We start from the raw sequence: 19,612 nt of genomic DNA, 5'->3' as shown, positions 1-19,612 counted from the left end.
TGTGTCTTATGTTTTCATTCATGAATTTTTGGAGTGTGTTTTTTGGGGTTTTTGTGGGTTTTATTTATTTATTTGTTATATGACGTTTATTCTAGATTACTAATTTAGTTTTCTGCAGTGACCTTTCTTCCCTTTCTCTGAAATACTAAATTAAAAAATTTCGGGTTTTGGTTCTAGGAACTTGTGCTTCATGAAGTTATCTTCTTGTCCCTCCATGCCTTGTTGGCTTCCTTCCCTTCTTTCTTTCTGACACTATAGTGCTCATCTGTTTCGTTTCTTCAGCTTGGTTTACCTTCATTCACACTGCTGTGTATACTTAGATAGCTCATGACCTTTCTCTCTTACATAATGTCACAATTGTAGAATCTGTTGCCACACATGTAGATGATAGTGTTACTTCTTTCTCTGATAGAAAGAAGAGCCTAGTGATGATTAATTTGGCACACACAAAACCCTGTTTGTTTGAAGGTGTTAGGAAAGAAGTTTCCCTCTTTTTCCCTCTTCTTCTTCCTTCCCTCTTGGGTGCAGGGCGGGTTCTGTCCTCAGCCCAGTTTGGTGGCTTTTTTTTGGTTTCTCAGTGTCAAAGCAGTCTGGTTCTCTTGTCCCCATGAGAGTCATTCAGATACTACTGATTGATTGCCTGAACACCTTAAGGATTGGTAGACTTCGAGCAGGCCTATTGAAAAGAAATAAACCTTACAAATGAGTGTATTTTCCCTGTCCTTTGAAGATTTGTTAAAAAGCCTTTTCATATTTGCTCTTTCTTGCTTTCATTATGTGAAATTCAGATGAATCTAGATTTAGATTGTCCAGGATCCAGCAATTAGTCACCATTATTCTAGTAATTTAGTAGTCAGGTGAAAGGGAATCAAGAAAGAAGTCTCTGTTGCCATTGTTTCCTAGCTCTTACTGTCAGAGCTCCTAGACTGGACATTTTCAGTAGCTTTCCTGTGCATACATAACTTTCAGTACTTTACCTATACATGGTAATCAACCTATAAGTCTTTGTTGGCAAACTCAGTATATGTCCAGTGCTTTCTGGTTGATTGCCTGATAACCTTGTCGGTAAAATATCAGTACACATAACAGAAAACAGGTCTGAGCTTATCTGAGTAGTCGTCAGTCTGCAAAGTGCCCAGGTCACTGAAACAACCACCCCCAGGGTTGGGACGTTTTCTCTGTTCTTTGGCCGTTTCTTTGTCACTTGGTGTTTTCTCTGTTCTCCTGAGATCTGTTGCTTTATTAGTTGTTCAAAAAGTATTTATCAAGTACTTACTGTGTGCAAAACAGAATGCTACTTGCTAGACTAAGCAGAGCGCACAGGGTTCCCTGCCCTCCTGGATTTACCGTCTTCATTAGAGGCTACAGAGTATCCACTGCATCTGACCACATTCAATTAATTGGCTTACACAGTATCGACATGGGTTTTTATCAGTCACTATTTTGCAAAATGGGACATTTCACTTAAAAACCTCAATTTGCAGCTGCTTTAAATACATAACATCCGGCCAAACTGGGGCCCTCATTCGTATACAGCATTCGCCTGGAGTAGCAAGTGCCCCGCTTTGATGGGACCTTGTGCATCAGTTTGTTTCAATTACCTCTTCACCCTTAAAACGGAGACCAGATTCAGTTGGCATTCATCGTCAGAACTGTGCTCTTTTTTCTTACACAAAGATTAAAAAGTTGAGTTGCTCTTTGAACGTTTTCTGGCTATCCTCCCTTTAGGCATTTGAGTTTGTGACCTTTGTATGGCACTTACTAGCCTACTAATTCTCTTACAGCCTCAGGAGAACCTGCAGGACAGACGTGCTTCAACTTCAATCAACTTGAGCAGTAGACATACACATTGTAATACTCCTCAAATTCATTCTGACAAAGAGACGGAGTCCTAGTTCCATAAATCTGATAATTCTGACATAATACGTATTTTTCCATGCTATAATACCATTTGAGTTGATATTTTTCAGTTTACGTCAGGAATGCTATAGTAAAATTTTACTTATATTCAGTTAATAGCTCAAACCTTTTAAGTGTTTTAACATTTTTGTTTTTACATTTATTAGCTCTTTTGTTTTTAATCGTCAGTATTAAAGACCATATGAGATAAAGGTATTATAACCTGCAGTTTAGTTGAAGAAAAATGAGGCTTAAAGAGGTTTGCACTTTGTCTGAAGTCCAAGCCTGTTCTTTTTTCTATGAGACTGTCTTCTCCCATTTGACTCTCATTAGATCTTCACAACAATCTTAAAAGACAGGTGGAGCCGGTTCCATCATTTCTTTAGATTGGAGAAAACAAACTCAGAGGAAGGGTCCTTTTCTTGCTGGTGGTGACATAGCTAATCTTCAGAACTTGCCTGGTGCTTGCCAGCTACAGTGCTAGACATTTCACAGGTCTTACTCAATTCTTACCACTCCCCTATGTCATAGGTATTGTTATTCTCATTATATTGCTAAGTAAGTCGAAGAGTTGGAATTTGAACCTAGAACTGTGTATAAATAACAGTTTTTTGTTGTTGTTGTTACCTCCTTTTACCCAGGTTGCTTAACGCTTTCTGTATTGCTATTAATAGCCTACATTATAATTTAACACATTAACCTAATTTTAAGCATACACAATAAGAAATGAAGCTTGAAAATCAGCTTTTTTGTATTTTTAGGACTGGTGTTTTTCTCTCTGCAGTGATTCAAAACAAAGGTGGACCAAATTTAAGTTTAGTTCAAAGTCTATATTTTCTATTTTTGTATGTGTTCAGCAGTTGCACAATATTCCTTTACTTTTTAATGTGGATAACTTATCTGAGAAAATAACTGGTTTAGAGTTTACAAGTCAGTGTTTGGTTGTGAATTTTGGTTTATTGTTCATTTGTGACAAGGAGGGGGCATAGAAAAGTTATCTTGATTTGAAGATTAGGGAATAATTTGGTAATCTAATAATTTCTTGGGTGACTTGTATGGCTTCTGGCAGTTTGTTATATACTTAATTTTATATAATACTCAACCCTAGCTAGTCTTTTAAAGTAAGTTAAGAACAAAAGGCCCAAGAAAGCTAAATCTATTTATTTAGATTGTGTTCCTTTTGTATATTTTACCTTTTAAAGTCTTTAGTTTGGGTTCCATTTTATTCCACTTAAATTTTTATTTTCTTGGAGAAGGTGCCAAATGTCTGTATTTCCAAAAATATTTCCAAGAATACACATTTTTCCTTAAAAGTCATCAGAAGAGTCACAAGTTCTATCCACTTTTAAAGAATGTCTTGATATTAAATTGTTTCTAACAATACAGATGAGAAGTAGCTATGTGTTTAGTCAGTTCTCAGTTATATTTAAAGAAAACATTGATGTAGTAATCATCAGTGGCATCAAGGCAGAGGAAGCCAACAATTCCTAGTTGAACCAGAGTGTCTAAAAAGGATAAAAGCAGATGTTGACCATGAACTTTGAGTTTTAGACATTTTAATAAAGGTCATTCCCATGTTTTTATTGATATATTTGTCTTACAGTGAAAATGGCAGTTTACCTCTGTTAAGTATCATTTCTAGTTCCCCTTACGATATTTAAGTACAGTAGCAGCTCACGGATCTATAATCTATTGTTAACTTTGTCTTTTAGGTCCATTGGAGATAAATTTATTTCTGAAAGTATTTATTAATAAGCCCTGTGAGCCCCTATTTTTCATTCTTTGAGTAATTGCTTCTTACTAATGTTATGAATTTTTTTAATTCTTGATTTTTCTAGGGATTATTTCACATTTCAGCTGCTTTTGTTTTCTACTGCTATCATTGAGGGTTCAAGAACAAAAAATAAGTCTTCAGGTAACATGCCTGATCCATAGTAGTGCTTGGCATTGTATTTTGCTGAAAAGATCATATATCTGTTTGGATGCTTGATCTGAAAATAAAGTTGTGATGATTATGAAATTTCCGCATGGAGTTTTCTTGGCTGCCTCTAACGAATTTGGTCTTATTTGTTCTTTTTTTTCAAAAGGATTCTTTTTTTTTTTTTTTTTTTGGGCTGTCTGCTGCTTTTTTTCATGTCTTGATCTGCAATAACTATATGGATATGTGCTTGTACTTGCTAAATATTTAATTTTGCATATTTGGCTGCTTGAATTTTAAGTAATTTTTTGGGCAATGCAAAAAGTAAGAGCTTGAGGATATAAGTGAAATAGCAATCTACAGAAGTTTTTAATTAGTTTATAAATGTATGTTGCTTATCTATCACATATTTTCAGGTTTTGTATTTTACTAAAATGAAAGAAAGTTTAAAATTCAGTTTCTCAGTTGTGCTGAACACATTTCAAGTGCTATTTTCAGACCATATGTGGCTAGTAGCTTCCAGTGAGGCAGCACAGATAAAAAGGCTGTTTCTGTCACCATAGAAAAGTTCATACAAGGAAGTAAGCAGTAAAGTGTAAGCTCATTTCTGATACCAGTTTTGACAGCTTGATTATACCAGAAGATAAAGCATATGATCAGTCTTGAATATACTTCCTCTAAATATGTAGCCGTCTCTGTCTTGAGTATTTCATACTTAAGGTAGCCTGAAACAGGTCATTCGCTTCACTATTTATGCTAATTTAAAGCGAAATTGTTTCTTGTAGCAAATTCATGTAGTAAACGACTTAGCCTACAATTGAATACTTAACTTCTTCGAGCCTCAGTTTCCTTTTCTGTAAAATAGAGGTAACATTAGTTACCTCATAGGATTAATAAATAGAGAACATTAACTATATGTAAAGATACGTAACAGAGGGGACATTTATAGTGCTTTTAAATACAGAATGAAGCCAGAACATTGAAAAATCGGGCAGTGTTGTTTGCATGGACTTTTTCCCACCCTTGAAACTATAATAGGTCTCTAGAAATGGTTAGGTCAAGATTATCCAGTAGAAGTTTCTGGTGGCCATGGCATTATTGACATCATGTGAAGTTCAAACAACTACAATACCAGAATGAGGAGAAAAAGATAGAAAAATGACCAGCTTTGTTTTTGGGGAAGTCTGAAAAGTACTTTCTGAAAAAAATGGTAATAACAATGAATATTTTGTATAATGTTTTGATAATTTATAAAAGTTTTTCACATAATTCTTTATTTCTTTATTTATTTTTGAAAAGATTTTATTTATTTATTTGACAGAGATCGCAAGTAGGCAGAGAGGCAAGCGGGGGGTGGGGTGGCAGGGAAGCAGGCTCCCTGCTGAACATAGAGCCCAATGCGGGGCTCGATCCCAAGACCCTGGAATCATGACCTGAGCTGAAGGCAGAGTCTTTAACCCACTGAGCCACCCAGGTGCCCCTTTCACATAATTCTTTAAAATATCCTCTCTATAATATTTTGAGTACCTTTTTTATACTAATATTAAAGAAGAGTAAAAGAAAACTCAAAGTTGAGAAACATTTTGGAGGTTACATAGCTAACTGGGAGGATAGAAATTTCTATTTTCAACTTTAAATCTTACGTTCTTTCTACTTTACCATACTGTACAATTGATAGCAGTTGTGTTTCTGAGACACGTATAGATTTCAGAATCTCTAGGGATGGGGCCCATGTACATGTAATTTACTTTCTTCTGTATTGAGATAGAATGCCTACGCAAGTGATTCTGTTGCCCACCTCTAGTTAGAAAACATTGCTCTCTTCCTGGTTTTAATTCTTCTTTTCCTGTATCATTATATCTAAATTAATGCCCACACCATGTGAATAAGACAAAATAAGACTGATAAACAGTACAGTGATTTAACTTTTAGTGTTCCAAATGTTTAGGTAGGACAACAGCAACATTTGAAAAAGTAGTAAAAGTGTAGTTTCCTATTAACTATCTTTATAGTGCCTCTGGTTTACAAATGCGTGTGGAGAGCTGGAATCCAGTCAGACTAGCTAACTATGGAAGTTAAGTCTCTTAGTGTTCCTTTCTCTACTTCTTTAATAACAATTTTGACTATTAGTAGTCTGCCTTCGATGTATTGCAGTCCTGAAATGGTGACTTCATATTGCTTATAGTAGTACCTTTGTGAATGTTTTCAATTGACATTGACTAGCTAAAGATTTTTAACATTTTCCCCCCAGCTGTCTTGAAGATGCTTCAGCATCCTGGATTTAGTGGTTTTTCCCAATCATATTTAACTCTGAATGTTTCCCTTACCCAGCTCAAAACTTTCCTTTGAATGAAAGGACACTGTCATAATGGGATGGGAGAGGGGACTATTCTAGCAAACCCCCATATAGGCAAAAATGAACCATGTTGCATAGTGAATTTTAAATCTGAAAATTACTCATTTGCTATTTGAGACAGCAACCCAGGTTTTGCAGTGAATGAACTGTCTTTTGACTCAGAGTTGCCTATCAAAATACAGTTTTATTACTGGCGTTTAATTTCAGGCTACCTTTTAATTTTCTAAGCAGAGATCATTTCACTTGAAGCTATTTACAGTGAATATAGGTGGCTTCTGCATTGAAATTGCTTGGGATGTTCTTGTATATAGGTGTACCTTTCTTAACATAGAATACGTAGTTGTGATTATTTTTCATTACTAGGGCTTAGGGAGCTTATGATTAAATGACTGACTTTAATACGGCATTTTAGATTAAAATGATTATTTTTAACTTAGTACCTACAAAGCATAGCAGTATATTCTTAAAATAAATATCATTATTGTTAATTATATGCAGATTATATTTGTCTTTGTTGTACCATAAATAAAATTTACTTAAAAATGGGATAAAACCGAGACCTTCAAGATACTAAAATTTTCCCAACTCGAAGATTTTTAAAAACCTATTCTAATAAAGAATTGAGACTTGGTCATAGGTCACCATAAAAGTATTGTTAAGACACTTTTCTATGAACAGTGCATTCAGGAGCTTATACTTAATGATTTTCAGTTCTTTTCATTTAGTGCTGACAATCTGTTACATAGTAGCATATGGCAGAAATATGATAGTGCTTTTTCTTTATTTTTTAAAAGCTGGTCTGTCTCTTTTTCTTAAATACGATAATATAGAGATTATATGGTTCATTTTGATTTAAATCTAGATCCAATAGTAATATATTCCAAAAGATAGAAAATGTGATATCATATTTCACCAATTCTGAGACATTCTTCCTTTTCATACTGTAACAGCTCTGGAAAATGAAATGCATCTTAAAGTTGATTTTTTTGTCATTTTAATGGTTTGGTTTTTTTTTTTTTTTTTTTTAAGGCTTGGTAAAAAGTGGTGTTTTTTTTTTTTTTTAAGTTTGTTGTAGAACTCACATTCATTGTTAACGATGTGGTATATCGTGGTATATCTTTGCGGCGAACGAAGTTGATGCTATGAGACTGTACCATACTAAGATCTTTTAGTGTCTCCTTCACATCCTCTCACTGCTATCATCCTTAGCGTCAAATGGCAAAACTGAAACAATTAAGTAATGAGTTTGATGTACTTTATTCAGGGGAGAATAATCCATAGATTGAGGGAGTACAATGCTTCTCCACTACTTTGGAAGGTATTTTCTCAAGAGTGGCTTTTATATGTTAGAAGAGGCAGCCCAAAAGGGGGTGGAATGCCTAGAAGGCCCTGTTTTCTAGGGTAACATTAAGCTAGCTAAAGCCAAGTTGGAGGATTGTGACTGGTGTTAAGTTGCCTTGATAGTGAGGTATTTTCCATAAAGGCAGAAAGATTTAGGTTTAGATTTGTGACATGGGTGGAGCCAGTGGAGTGGCCTTCTTTTGTGGGTTCCAATATACCAATTAACAGCCACTAATTAGTTTTGTTTGTTTACATTAAACTTTGTATATAAACATTAATCTGTGGAAAGCGATCCAGAACAGTAAGAAAAAGGGCAGTCGAGAAGGAAGGAAAGACATGGGGTCAGGGTTTGGGCTGGTGGAGTAGAGGTAGAGGGTGGGACCTCCACGGTGAAAAAGAGAAAAATGGGGATAAGATACTAGAGGGAGGTGTTAATGAGAGCATTTTCCATTTACCCAGCTTTACTTATCCTGGTCAAGTTTCTGATTGTCATACATCAGCTTGTGAACTACCCAGTAGTTGGCTAAAATCATCCCATCCATATTCCCTAGATTCTGAATACAAAAATTTTTCTTGCCAAGGCATTTTTCTGCAGAGGTTGCCCTGTTACCCCCTCCAGCCATACGGGTAAATGATCTGTCTGCTGGTGTAGACCCAATAGAAATAGAGTCTGTGTTTCCTCTTAATGTGCTCTCAAAATGAATAACTGAAGGGCAAACTACCTCTTAGAGAATGCATTTTCTACAGGGAACAATTACAGGTATATGCACAATTAAATTTGTTGGTTTTTATAGGAGGTGTGAGAGAACCAGCCAGATTATATTAGGAACTTACCTTGCACTTTCAGCATTTAGATAGAGGTTGGTGTAGTCTTTCTCTAGCCTATTTGATTTTTATTTCTACAGACAGTAATTTAGTTACTTGTGGTATGAAGTCATATTGTTTTCCTGCTTTAGTTTTCCCTTCTCTACACTTATTGAGTATACATTCTCATACATTTGGCAGTTTTTCCATGCTCTCTAGCAGTGGCATGTTTTAGTTCTTCATCATTTTATCTGGCTAACATAATCTGTTTTTGGCAAGATCCTTTAAAAAATTAAGCTTCAACATTAAAAAAAAATAAATTTTAGTATAAAACATCAATTGAAGGAATCCCCCCTCCCCAAAAGGAGTTTTCACTTTGTAAAGGATTTTACTGTAGCACTATTTTAAACACTCTGCAGGGCCCTCTGAAAGCCAGTCTAATTACTCCCTGGTGTGGCCAGACATTGTTCTAGAAAAGGAGTAAGAAGAATTGTTGCATATCTGAAATCCTCAAGTTTCCAAAAGTCCCTTTCAGAGTCTACACAAAACTTTACCTTTTTTTTATTTTCTTGAGTTAAGCACACCTTTTTAAGAAGTTCATACACCCAGGGTGATTCTAGCTTACCAATTTGTTATTTTAGAATTTTAAAAATTACAATAGTATTTTCATATCTTTTCAGCCACATTATACTCTTAAGTTTTTTTTATTTTTAGCTATCTTGGGCATCAAATTAATATTGATTAGTAAGAGAAGGAAAATGAATTCCAAATTGCAAATAACTGACTTGCTGATGAAGTTTTATAGCAAAGTCCTTTGCAAGTTGGAGGATTCTGCACTGTTCTTGCTTACTGTAATGCCTCAGTGAAATGTAAATGGAGATAAGATTCTGTCTATAAGTAAAGGTAAGTATTAGTCACTGACTCATGAATAGTATTTCAAATATGAGTTTTATGTATTTCTGACAAAATATGCCAGATATGACAAGAAATGTAAAGAGTCACCACTCTTTACTAAGTGGTGTTTCCATAATTCATCTTTCAGTTGTATTGTCCTGAATTCACTTTCTCTTTCCTCAGAGGATGTACTGAGTAAAGATGCTGGGGAATGTGCAATATGCCTTGAAGAATTGCAGCAGGGAGATACTATAGCACGACTGCCTTGTCTATGCATATATCATAAAGGGTAAGTTTCTTTTTATGTTAACCAAGTTGTTAGTAGAGTAAGAGATGCTTCTCAAAATTTCAGACATTGTCCTTAGGGCTGAAAAGTTTTCTTCTTAATTGAAACATCCTCCCCCTGTTTCTTAAAAAATAACGGCCCTTTTTACCTGCTAGAACTTAAGATTTAAGCCCAGATCTGTTTGTATCCAAAAATCTACCATTTGTTAAACATCCCGTTACCCAGGTATTGTCCATAATAGTCTAGCTAGGTAATCTCAAGTAAACCTTATAACAATCCCATTTTATGATTGAGGGAATAAGCCGAGGGACCATAGAAAAATCTATCCAAGGTCACATGGCTAGTAAGTGGAAGTGGTGAGATTTTAGCCACCTCTCTTTGGCTCCAACATCCATCTAGAGTCTCATAAAGTATTCTTGGTTTCAGAGCAACATAGGAAGATTTTCAGATTAAAAAAAAAATCTTTTAAGGTAAACAGAAAAAAATAGAAAACCATAACATTTCAAACCAATAAAAAGAATGAGGTAGAATTTTATTTAAAGGTGTGGTTGGGGAAAAGCATAGAGAACACAATAAATAATACAAAATGAGGCAAAAATAAATCCATTATCAGTAATTTTAATAAATCTAAATAAAACTCATCAGTTAAAAGCAGACTGAAAGATTGGGATATGCCATTGCTGAGCAGCACACGTAAACATAAGCATATAGAAAAACGTGAAAGTGAAGGCCTAGAAAACTATGTGTGGGTGAATACTGACTACAAGCAAATTGACAAAGCTAAATTAATATCAGACAAAATAAATTTTAACAAAAATATTACTAGTATGGTATCGTAAAGGTATTTAAAGCTCAGTTTTGGGTGAACCTAAGAACATAGTCTCAAGGTAAAATATTTATAGAACTGTCAGAAAAAGTGGACAAAAATATCATGATAATGGGAAATTTCAGCACAATTCTCACTGACTCAAGCAGATAAACACAAAACGAGTCAAGACCTAGAATAATCAAACAGTAGAGTTAACAGGCTTGTCTAATGGATGTATGTGTAGCTGCACCGAGCAATTAGTACATTTTCTTTTCAAGCACATGTGAAATATACAGAAATTAATGGTGTACTGGGCCATAAGGAAGTTTTAGCAAACTATAAAAAATTGGTGCCGTACAGAAAGCTAGCTGTTCTCTGGCCAGTTATATATTGGTAATAAAAGATGAATAATCATCACATGCTTTCAAGTAATTTGTAGATTAAAGAAGAAACACAATGGAGGGGTGCCTGGGTGACTCAGTTGGCTAAGTGTCTGTCATGATTTCAGCTCAGGTGGTGATCTCAGCATCCTGAGACCAAGCCCTCTGTCGGGCTTCACACTGGGAGTGGAGCCGCCTTAGGATTCTCTCCCCACTCCCACCCACCCCCCAAAAAGAAAAGAAATCATAATGGAGCTTAAAAGTACTCAGAATGAATAATAATGAAAAACCCTTTTGACATTTTCTAGGGTGATCCTTGGAAGGCTTGTGTTAGAGTAGGAAGAAAGATGAAATCATTAAACAAGTTATTCCTTGTGGCTCAGTGGGTTAAAGCCTCTGCCTTCAGCTCAGGTCATGATCCCGGTGTCCTGGGATCGAGCCCCGCATCGGGCTCTCTGCTCGGCGGGGAGCCTGCTTCCTCCTCTCTCTCTGCCTGCCTCTCTGCCTACTTGTGATTTCTGTCTGTCAAATAAATAAATAAAAATCTTTAAAAAAAAAAAAAAGAAATTAGAAAAATGAATAAACAAAAAATAGAGCAAAATAATAAAGGTGAGAGAAGAAAATAATGAAATAAAAAAATTACTCACTAGAGTAGAGACCAACAAAACCAAAAGTTGGTTCTTTAAAGATGAATAAAATAGATAGGCCTCTGGCAGGTTTGTCTCTAGAAGGGAAAAGTGAACAGTATAGGAATGACAGATAACTTGAGAAACAGTAGAATTGAAAAATAATTGGAAAATTTTGTGAAAATTTTTACAGTCTTTGATTTAAAAATATAAACAGCCATTTCCTTAACAATATTACTATATTTCCGGGGCACCTGGGTGGCTCAGTGGGTTAAGCCGCTGCCTTCGGCTCAGGTCATGATCTCAGGGTCCTGGGATCGATCCTCGAATCGGGCTCTCTGCTCAGCAGGGAGCCTGCTTCCTCCTCTCTCTCTCTCTCTCTCTCTGCCTGCCTCTCTGCCTACATGTGATCTCTCTCTGTCAAATAAATAAAATCTTTAAAAAAAAAAGAATATTACTATATTTCCAATTCATTATATATTTTATATAATACATATTTATTATATATTAATTATATGTTATGGTATATAGTAATTACCAAAATGATTCAAAAAGAAATAGGAAATCTGAGTTGACTAATACCTATTACAAGTAGTTATTAAGACAAACCTTGAGAGGTGCCCGTGTGGCTCCGTTGTTAAGTATCTGCCTTCGGCTCAGGTCATGATCCCCAGGTCCTGGCATCGAGCCCTGCATCAGGATCCCTGCTCGGTGGGAAGCCTGCTTCTCCCTCTCCTACTTCCCTTGCTTGTATTCCTCTCTCCCTGCGTCTCTTTGTTAAATAAATAAATAAATTTTTTTAAAGACAAACCTTGAAAAACAACAAATAATAAAAATTAAGACAAGACCTAAAAATAGGCCTACAAAGATGGTTTGACAGCAGGATCTACCAAACCTCCAAAGAACACCATGTTAACAATTGTAAACACCTCAGATAGTAGGGAAAGTTTGTAGGTTCTCCCACTTACTTTATGAAAATAGTATAAACTTGATACTAAAATCAGACAAGGTGGGACTCCTGGGTGGCTCACTCGGTTAAGCATCTGCGTTTGGCTCAGGGCATGATCCCTGAGTCCTGGGATCGAGTACTGCATCAGACTTCTTGCTCAGCAGCGAGCCTGTTTTTCCTCCTGCCTGCCACTCCTCGTGCTTCTGCTCTCTCTCTCTGACAAAGAAGTCTTTTTTTTTCTTTTTTTAAGAGAGAATCTTTTTTTTCCCCCAGATTTTATTTATTTATTTGATAGATCACAAGTAGGCAGAGAAGCAGGCAGAGAGAGAAGGGGAAGCAGGCTCCCCGCTGAGTAGATAGCCAGATGCAGGGCTCAATTCCAGAACCCCGAGATCATGACCCGAGCCAAAAGCAGAGGCTCAATCCACTGAGCCACCCAGGCGCCCCATGACAAATCTTTAAAAAATAAGTAAAATCAGACAAGTATAGGAAAGTAAATTAGAAGGCACTCTTATTTATGAACATAAATGCAAAAAATCCAAAAACATATTAGCAAACCAAATTCATCAGTATATATCTGAAGTAATGCCTTATGACTAAATTAGATTTATGCTAGGAGTGTAAGGACACTGTAAGATTAGAAAATCTAGGGGCACCTGGGTGGCTCAGTCAGTTAAACCGCTGCCTTCCACTCAGGTATAATCCCGGGGTCCTGGGATGGAGCCCTGCAGTGGGCTCCTTGCTCAGTGGGGAGCCTGCTTCTCTGCCTCTGCCTGCCACTCTGTCTGCTTGTGCGCTCTCTCTCTCTCTCGCTCACTCTCTCTCTGACAAATCTTTATTAAAAAGATGAGAAAATTTATATATATAGTATACCACATTAACAAAGGAGAAAGACCATATTTTCTCAACCAGTGTGAGAAAACATTCAGAAAACTCTATACTTAGGAATTAATTATTGCAAAACAGAAGCACAAAGAATAGATGTTAGATAAATTATTAAAATTAAAGAATAAATGTTAGATAAATTATTAAAATGAATAAGAGGGGTGCCTGGGTGGCTCAGTTGGTTAAGTGTCTGACTTCAGCTAGGTCATGATCATAGGGCCCGGTGTTGGGCTCCCTGCTCAGAGCGCTCTCCCTCTGGCTTGCTCACTGTTTTTGTCTCAAATAAATAAGATCTTTAGAAAAAAATTAATGAGAACTGAGGTGCCTGGGTGACTCAGTCAGTTAAGCATCCAGCTCTCAATTATGGCTCAGGTCATGATCTCAGGGTCATCAGATCAGGCCTCCCTGAGATGGAGCCTGCTTAAGATTCTCTCTCTCTCTGTCCCTCACCTTCTGTATACATATGTGTGTGCTCTCTCTTTTGCTCTCTTTCTTAAAAAAAAGGGAGGGAGATAAAGAATTTAGCAGGGTTGCTAGATAGGAACTCAAGATGCAAATTGGTTGCATTTATATCCCAGTAAGAAAAAAGAAAATAAAACCTTTCTTTTAACAGAATAATAACATTAACAGCTACAAAGCCTATAATAGCTGTAAGCTGTGTTGAGAATACATCCTACAAAATATACTCAAGATTTTAAAATTTTGCTGAAAGATACACAAGATTTAAAATTTGAGGTATACCATCTTGGGGATAGGAAGACTCCATGTCATAAAGATGTCACTTAACCCCAAATTATGTAGTTAATATTATCCCATTCAAATCTCAGCTAGTTTTTTCATGTAATTTGATAAGTGGATTCCAAAATACACATGAACCAAAGAGTCCATATGGCAAGAACAGTCATAGTCACGAAGAAGAAAGTGCTGGAGGGACTTGCCCTGTACAAACACATTTTAAGACTATTACTTAAGACAAGTGTGGAAAGGGCATAGGAATAGAGTCCTTAAACGTTTGTGTGTATATGAGAGACACCATAGCACAGGGTTGATGAAAGCATGGATTCTTGGGAGTTAAGCCTTCCTCATTCAGATCCCAGCCCCTCCACTAATTCATTGTGTGATCTTGGTCAACTTGTACTTAGTTTTTCCCTCCCTCGGTCTATAAAATGAAGTAGTAGTACTAACTTCATCAAGTTGTTAGGAGGTTTCAAATGAGTTAAATTTTAGAAAGTGCTTGCACATAATAGATACTATGTAAATATTTGGTAAGTAAATGAATTAAAAAATTGATTTGGCAGAGGTGGTATTAATAGCAAGAGAAAGAATGAATTCAGTGAATGGTACTGAGATCAGTTGGTTACTGATACAGAAAAACAGTCAATCCTTATTTTATAGTTGAAATAGGAATCAGTTCCCAACTGACTAAACATGTGCCTATGGAAATAAAAATCAAAATGTCAGAAAGAATGTAGAGAAATGTAGACCTCTTGCTGAGAAATATTTTTAGGGCTAAGATTACCCCCCCCCAATAAAAGCTTGAAAGAAAAGTTGATAAATTTGTATTAAAATTTAGAACTTTTTTTTGCATTGTGATACTAGAAAAAAGTAAAAGTAAACTAGACCTCAGATTGAGTTTTTTTCCAGTACGTACAACACTTTGTCGGTACGGTATCTGAAACAAGCTTCTCCTCTAGCAGCCTTCTGTAATGCAGTTAGCTCCTTGCGGTAGCTAAGGGGGAGGACAGTGACGGTGTAATGATATGGTCTTCATACTGGTTCATAAAGAATTACTTCTCAGCGCATTAGTGTTTGCTCCGTCAAATAAAACCAGGTGAAGGTCCACATGGAAGCAGGCCGTGGGCGAACACGGTGTTGGTCTGCCTTGTTTCATTGCACTTCATTTTATTGTGTTTCACAGATACAGAACTTTTTTCCCCTGTTTTTTTTTTTTTTTTAAGATTTTATTTCTTTATTTGACAGAGAGAGATCACAAGTAGATAGGCAGGCAGAGAGAGGGGGAGGGAAGCAGGCACCCTGCTGAGCAGAGAGCCCGATGCGGGACTCGATCCCAGGACCCTGGGATCATGACCTGAGCCGGAGGCAGTGGCTTCTCACAACCCTGCCTAGAGCAAGTCTGTTGACAATATTTACCCAACAGCATTTGCATACTTTGTGTCTTTGTGTCACATTTTGGTAATTCCCAATGATATTTCAAACTTTCTCATTACTTATTTGTTACAGTGATCAGTGATCATGACTCATGAAAAGCTCAGATGGTAGTTAGCCTATTTTAGCAATAAAGTATTTCTAATTACATTAATAAGTTTATAATAAATATAGATTAATTATATTTTTCTTTTAATTTAAATTCAGTTAGCCAGTACAATAGTACATCATTAGTTTCAGATGCAGAGTTTAGTAATTCATCAGTTGCATATAACACCCAGTGCTCATCACATCCCATGCCTTCCTTAATGCCCATCACCCAGTTACCCCATCCCCCCTCCCTTCCAGCAACCCTCAGTTTGTTTCCTAGAGTTGAAAGAGTCTCTCATGGTTTGTCTCCCTCTCTGATGGCTTTCCATTCAGTTTCCTCTCCTTTCCCCAGTGGTCCGCTATCTTGTCTCTTACATTTAATTTTATACACACACACACACACACACGTGATATGTATATGCACTGGAAAACAAAAAAATTACTTGACTCCTTTTATTGTGATACTTACTTTATTACAGTGTTCTGGAACCCAACCCCAGGATATGAGGCATACCTAATACTATAAGAGTATCCGTCCCCCAGACATTGTTACACCCAGTTCAGTTAGACTACGGGCTTCACATTGGAAGTGCTTGCTTATTTCATTCTTAGCTCTCAAATTGTGCATTGGGCTTTTGTCCCCATATTAATACTAATCCTTCCTTAGTCCTCTTTTTTTATTTTTAAGTGCTCTCTACACCCAGTGTGGGGCTTGAACTCACAACTCCGAGATCCATAGTCCCCTGGTCCACTGACTGAGCCAGCCAGGCACCCCTTTCCTTAGTCCTCTTTATGTCAAGCTGATTTCACCCTTGTTTTTAAAAAAATCCTATATTTACAGTGGTATTTTATTTATCTGGAACAAACACAGCTTTGTTCTGGTTACAAGGTTGTATTGTTTTGAGTGGTCTGTCTTTAACCTGGTTTTTCCCATAAGCCCTATTAGTTTTAGTGTATGATTTTATGATTTTATAGAAAGCAAGGCTCATCAGAAATGTGTATACTACATTATAGCTGAAGTATTTGGATAGTAACTTCCTATAAACCTAGAAGAAAAAGACAAAACAGAAAATTTGTCAAAAGTTTTTAAGAAAAAAAAAAAAAAAAAAGAAACCAGATGGCCAGTAAACACACAGATTTAAGTTGGTATACTTGGTGAATAACTCTGACACAGCTGTGCACTGTATATATTCTACACTCAGTCATTGCACTCCCACGCGTAAGCCCTGGGGGAATTCTTGATCTTATGCTCTACGATAGTGCTGCTACTAGGTGTGCAGGTCCAGGGTGAAGTAAACAGCTCATGGATTAGCACTATGTTTATGGGCCGCTCTTTGAGTAGCCCAGCCCTAAGACACATGTATAAGAATGTTCATAGCATCATTGAAAGTGTCAGGAATGGACACATAAATTGCAATACACTTGTATTTATGGGAGATTACAATGATAATTTCTCAGTGTGAGTCAGAATTACATGGCTTGTAAAATAAGTACCCATTTTAATCACCTAAGTACAGTGAGTTGTTAATATATCTGGAGTATTTTATTCAGTACTTCTTTTTTGAGTTGGGCGGCAGGGGTAGAGGGAGGAGGGAGAGAATCCCAAGCAGACTCCAGGCCTAGTACAGAGACGGACATGGGGCTCAATCTCACGACCCTGAGATCATGACCTGAGCTGAAATCAAGAGTTGGACGCTCAACCAACTGAGCCACCCAAGCGCCCCTGTTCAGTACTTCATTTAGGGGATGTTTCAGTAGACCAGGGGACCACTAGAGCCAAGTAAGTAGGATAGAATGCAGGCTAAAAAGCCAATGTAGGCATGATTATTTAGACAACAAAAGTCTAGTGGCAACAAATTACTTTAGATATTTGAAAGAATATTGTGTGAATGAGATACTTTACCCGTTTTCCTTTTAATTTCATCCATTATTTTTACCCACCAAACTATCAGAGTATGAGAATGATACATAATAATTTTGCCTGTAAGCATATTGGCCAAGCCTTCAAGGTTTGTGGCATTTGTAAATTTGACATGTGTCAACTATGAGAATGTTGAGCAGTTTGCATTCTGCTTGGGTAACTTCCTAGTTGTTGGACAAGTTACTTAACCTTATCAAGGCCTTACCATTTATCACAGTGAACTAGAACTTTCTGCAGCAATGAAAATACTTCGTATCTGTGTTGTCTTGTAGAATAGCCAATAGCTGTGCGTGTGGCTCTTGAGCACTTGAAATGTGGTGGTGTGACTGAGGAACTACATTTTTCTTTTATCTGATCATAATTTAAATTGCCACATGAGGCTTGTGGCTACAGTATTGAACAGTGCAGATCTATAGTGAGGATAATTATATGCACCCTAATATTTAACTTCTAATAAGGTCATGAAATACTTTATAAATTGGATGATTGTGTATTTATATGTGTATTATTATAGAGTGGGATAGAATTAAAGGCCTATAAGTTATATGTGAGTATTGAAATACAGTCTCTTAAAAGATGCAGTATTGGGGTGCCTGGGTGGCTCAGTGGATTAGGCCGCTTGCCTTCGGCTCAGGTCATGATCTCAGGTTCCTGGGATCGAGCCCTGCATCGGGCTCTCTGCTGCGCAGGCAGCCTGCTTCCTCCTCTCTCTCTGCCTGCCTCTCTGCCTACTTGTGATCTCTCTCTGTGTCAAATAAATAAATAAAATCTTTTTAAAAAAAAAAAGATGCAGTACTGTAAAGAATTAGACTTTTTATTTATTTATTTATTTATTGAAGATTTTATTTGACAGACAGAGATCACAAGTAGGCAGAGAGAGGATGAAGCAGGCTCCCTGCTGAGCAGAGCTGGGATCATGACCTGAGCCAAAAGCAGAGGCTTTAACCCACTGAGCCACCCAGGTGCCCCAAGAATTAGAATTTCAAAGATGTTTTTGATTACATTGATAGGTACATGAACAGACTGATATTTACATGAATGAGTATTTTGAAGAGAAAAATGTCCAGATTTGTCACGTAATTTTGAATACTGGTGAAGTGGTAATTCTTTAGATTTTCTTTTGGTAACGGTTCTATTTAAACTTTAAGTACTTTAATTTTACAAAGATTATTTCCTTAACTGCTCTGAATATTGAAAATGTGGGATGCCTGGCTGGCTCAGTCCAAAGAGGATGCCACTCGATCTTAGGGTCATGAGTTTAAGCCTCAAGTTGGGTATAGAGAGTACCCCCCCCCCCCAAAAACAAAAAAAGATCAAAATGTAATAAATGGATCCTTATCTTTTACTTACATATGCCAAATATGCTCATTTAAAGTACTGAAATTTTTTTCCTATAAATATACATTAAGGTCAAGAAAGAGTTTTTATTATGGCTGTTATATCAATAATAAGTTTCAATTTTTCTGGTTTTGTTCTTTTCTAGATGCATAGATGAATGGTTTGAAGTAAATAGATCTTGCCCTGAGCACCCTTCAGATTAAGCATCAGCTTCCTGTTTTATAGGTAATTTTCCCTTTTTCTGTTTTAATTGCTTTTTAACTTGTTACCTAAGTTATACATTCTCAGCCACCATTTTTAGTCATTCATTTATTGAAGTATGCGTGCGTGTGTGTGTGCATGTGTGTGAGTGTCCATCCCAGACGCTGTTAGGTAACCATGTAAAAAACTCACATGAAAAGATACATAGAAAGAAACTTTTTGATTCCTGAAGAAAGTCACATATTGACTAACTTCTCCATTCTTGGTACTTTAAAACATTTAATTTTAGTTTAATGCTTAAATCCATTAAATATGTGGTTGGTATAAACTTCATACATGTACTACACATATGTACATATTAGTACATATTACCCCATTTTTCCACTAAGAAATCTGAGGGCCAGAGTAGTTAATTTCATGACTTTAAGAAGCAGTATGCACAGTAGCCCTGGGCATGCATTTAAGAAACAGAATTAGGGACGCCTGGGTGGCTCAGTTGGTTGGGCAGCTGCTTTCGGCTCAGGTCATGATCCTAGCGTCCTGGGATCGAGTCCCATATCGGGCTCCTTGCTTGGCAGGGAGCCTGCTTCTCCCTCTGCCTCAGCCTACCTCTCTGCCTACTTGTGATCTTTCTCTCTCTGTCTATCTCTCTCTGATAAATAAATAAAATCTTTAAAAAAAAAAAAAAAAGAAACAGAATTAATTCTATATTCTTACTCCAAACTTGATGGGTATGTTCTTAGGTAATGC

At 36.7% G+C, this 19,612-nt stretch overlaps 1 protein-coding gene across 1 annotated transcript in view; it reads left to right on the top strand.

Annotated features, from left to right (window-relative positions):
* The window catches only part of ZNRF2 (zinc and ring finger 2), a 103,558-nt gene that overhangs the window by 70,593 nt on the left and 13,353 nt on the right, over window positions 1-19,612 (top strand). The window contains exons 3-4 of the mRNA XM_046020462.1: window positions 9,396-9,501; window positions 18,807-18,886. Of these exons, the coding sequence (XP_045876418.1) occupies window positions 9,396-9,501; window positions 18,807-18,864 (164 nt within the window). The 3' untranslated portion in view covers window positions 18,865-18,886. The remainder of the gene's footprint in view (window positions 1-9,395; window positions 9,502-18,806; window positions 18,887-19,612) is intronic.

The sequence above is a fragment of the Meles meles genome, chromosome 10, assembly GCF_922984935.1.
Source record: "Meles meles chromosome 10, mMelMel3.1 paternal haplotype, whole genome shotgun sequence".
NCBI classification, from domain to species: domain Eukaryota; kingdom Metazoa; phylum Chordata; class Mammalia; order Carnivora; family Mustelidae; genus Meles; species Meles meles.
The sequence above is the reverse complement of the archived record's forward strand: the minus strand, read 5'-3'. Positions and strand labels throughout refer to the sequence as shown.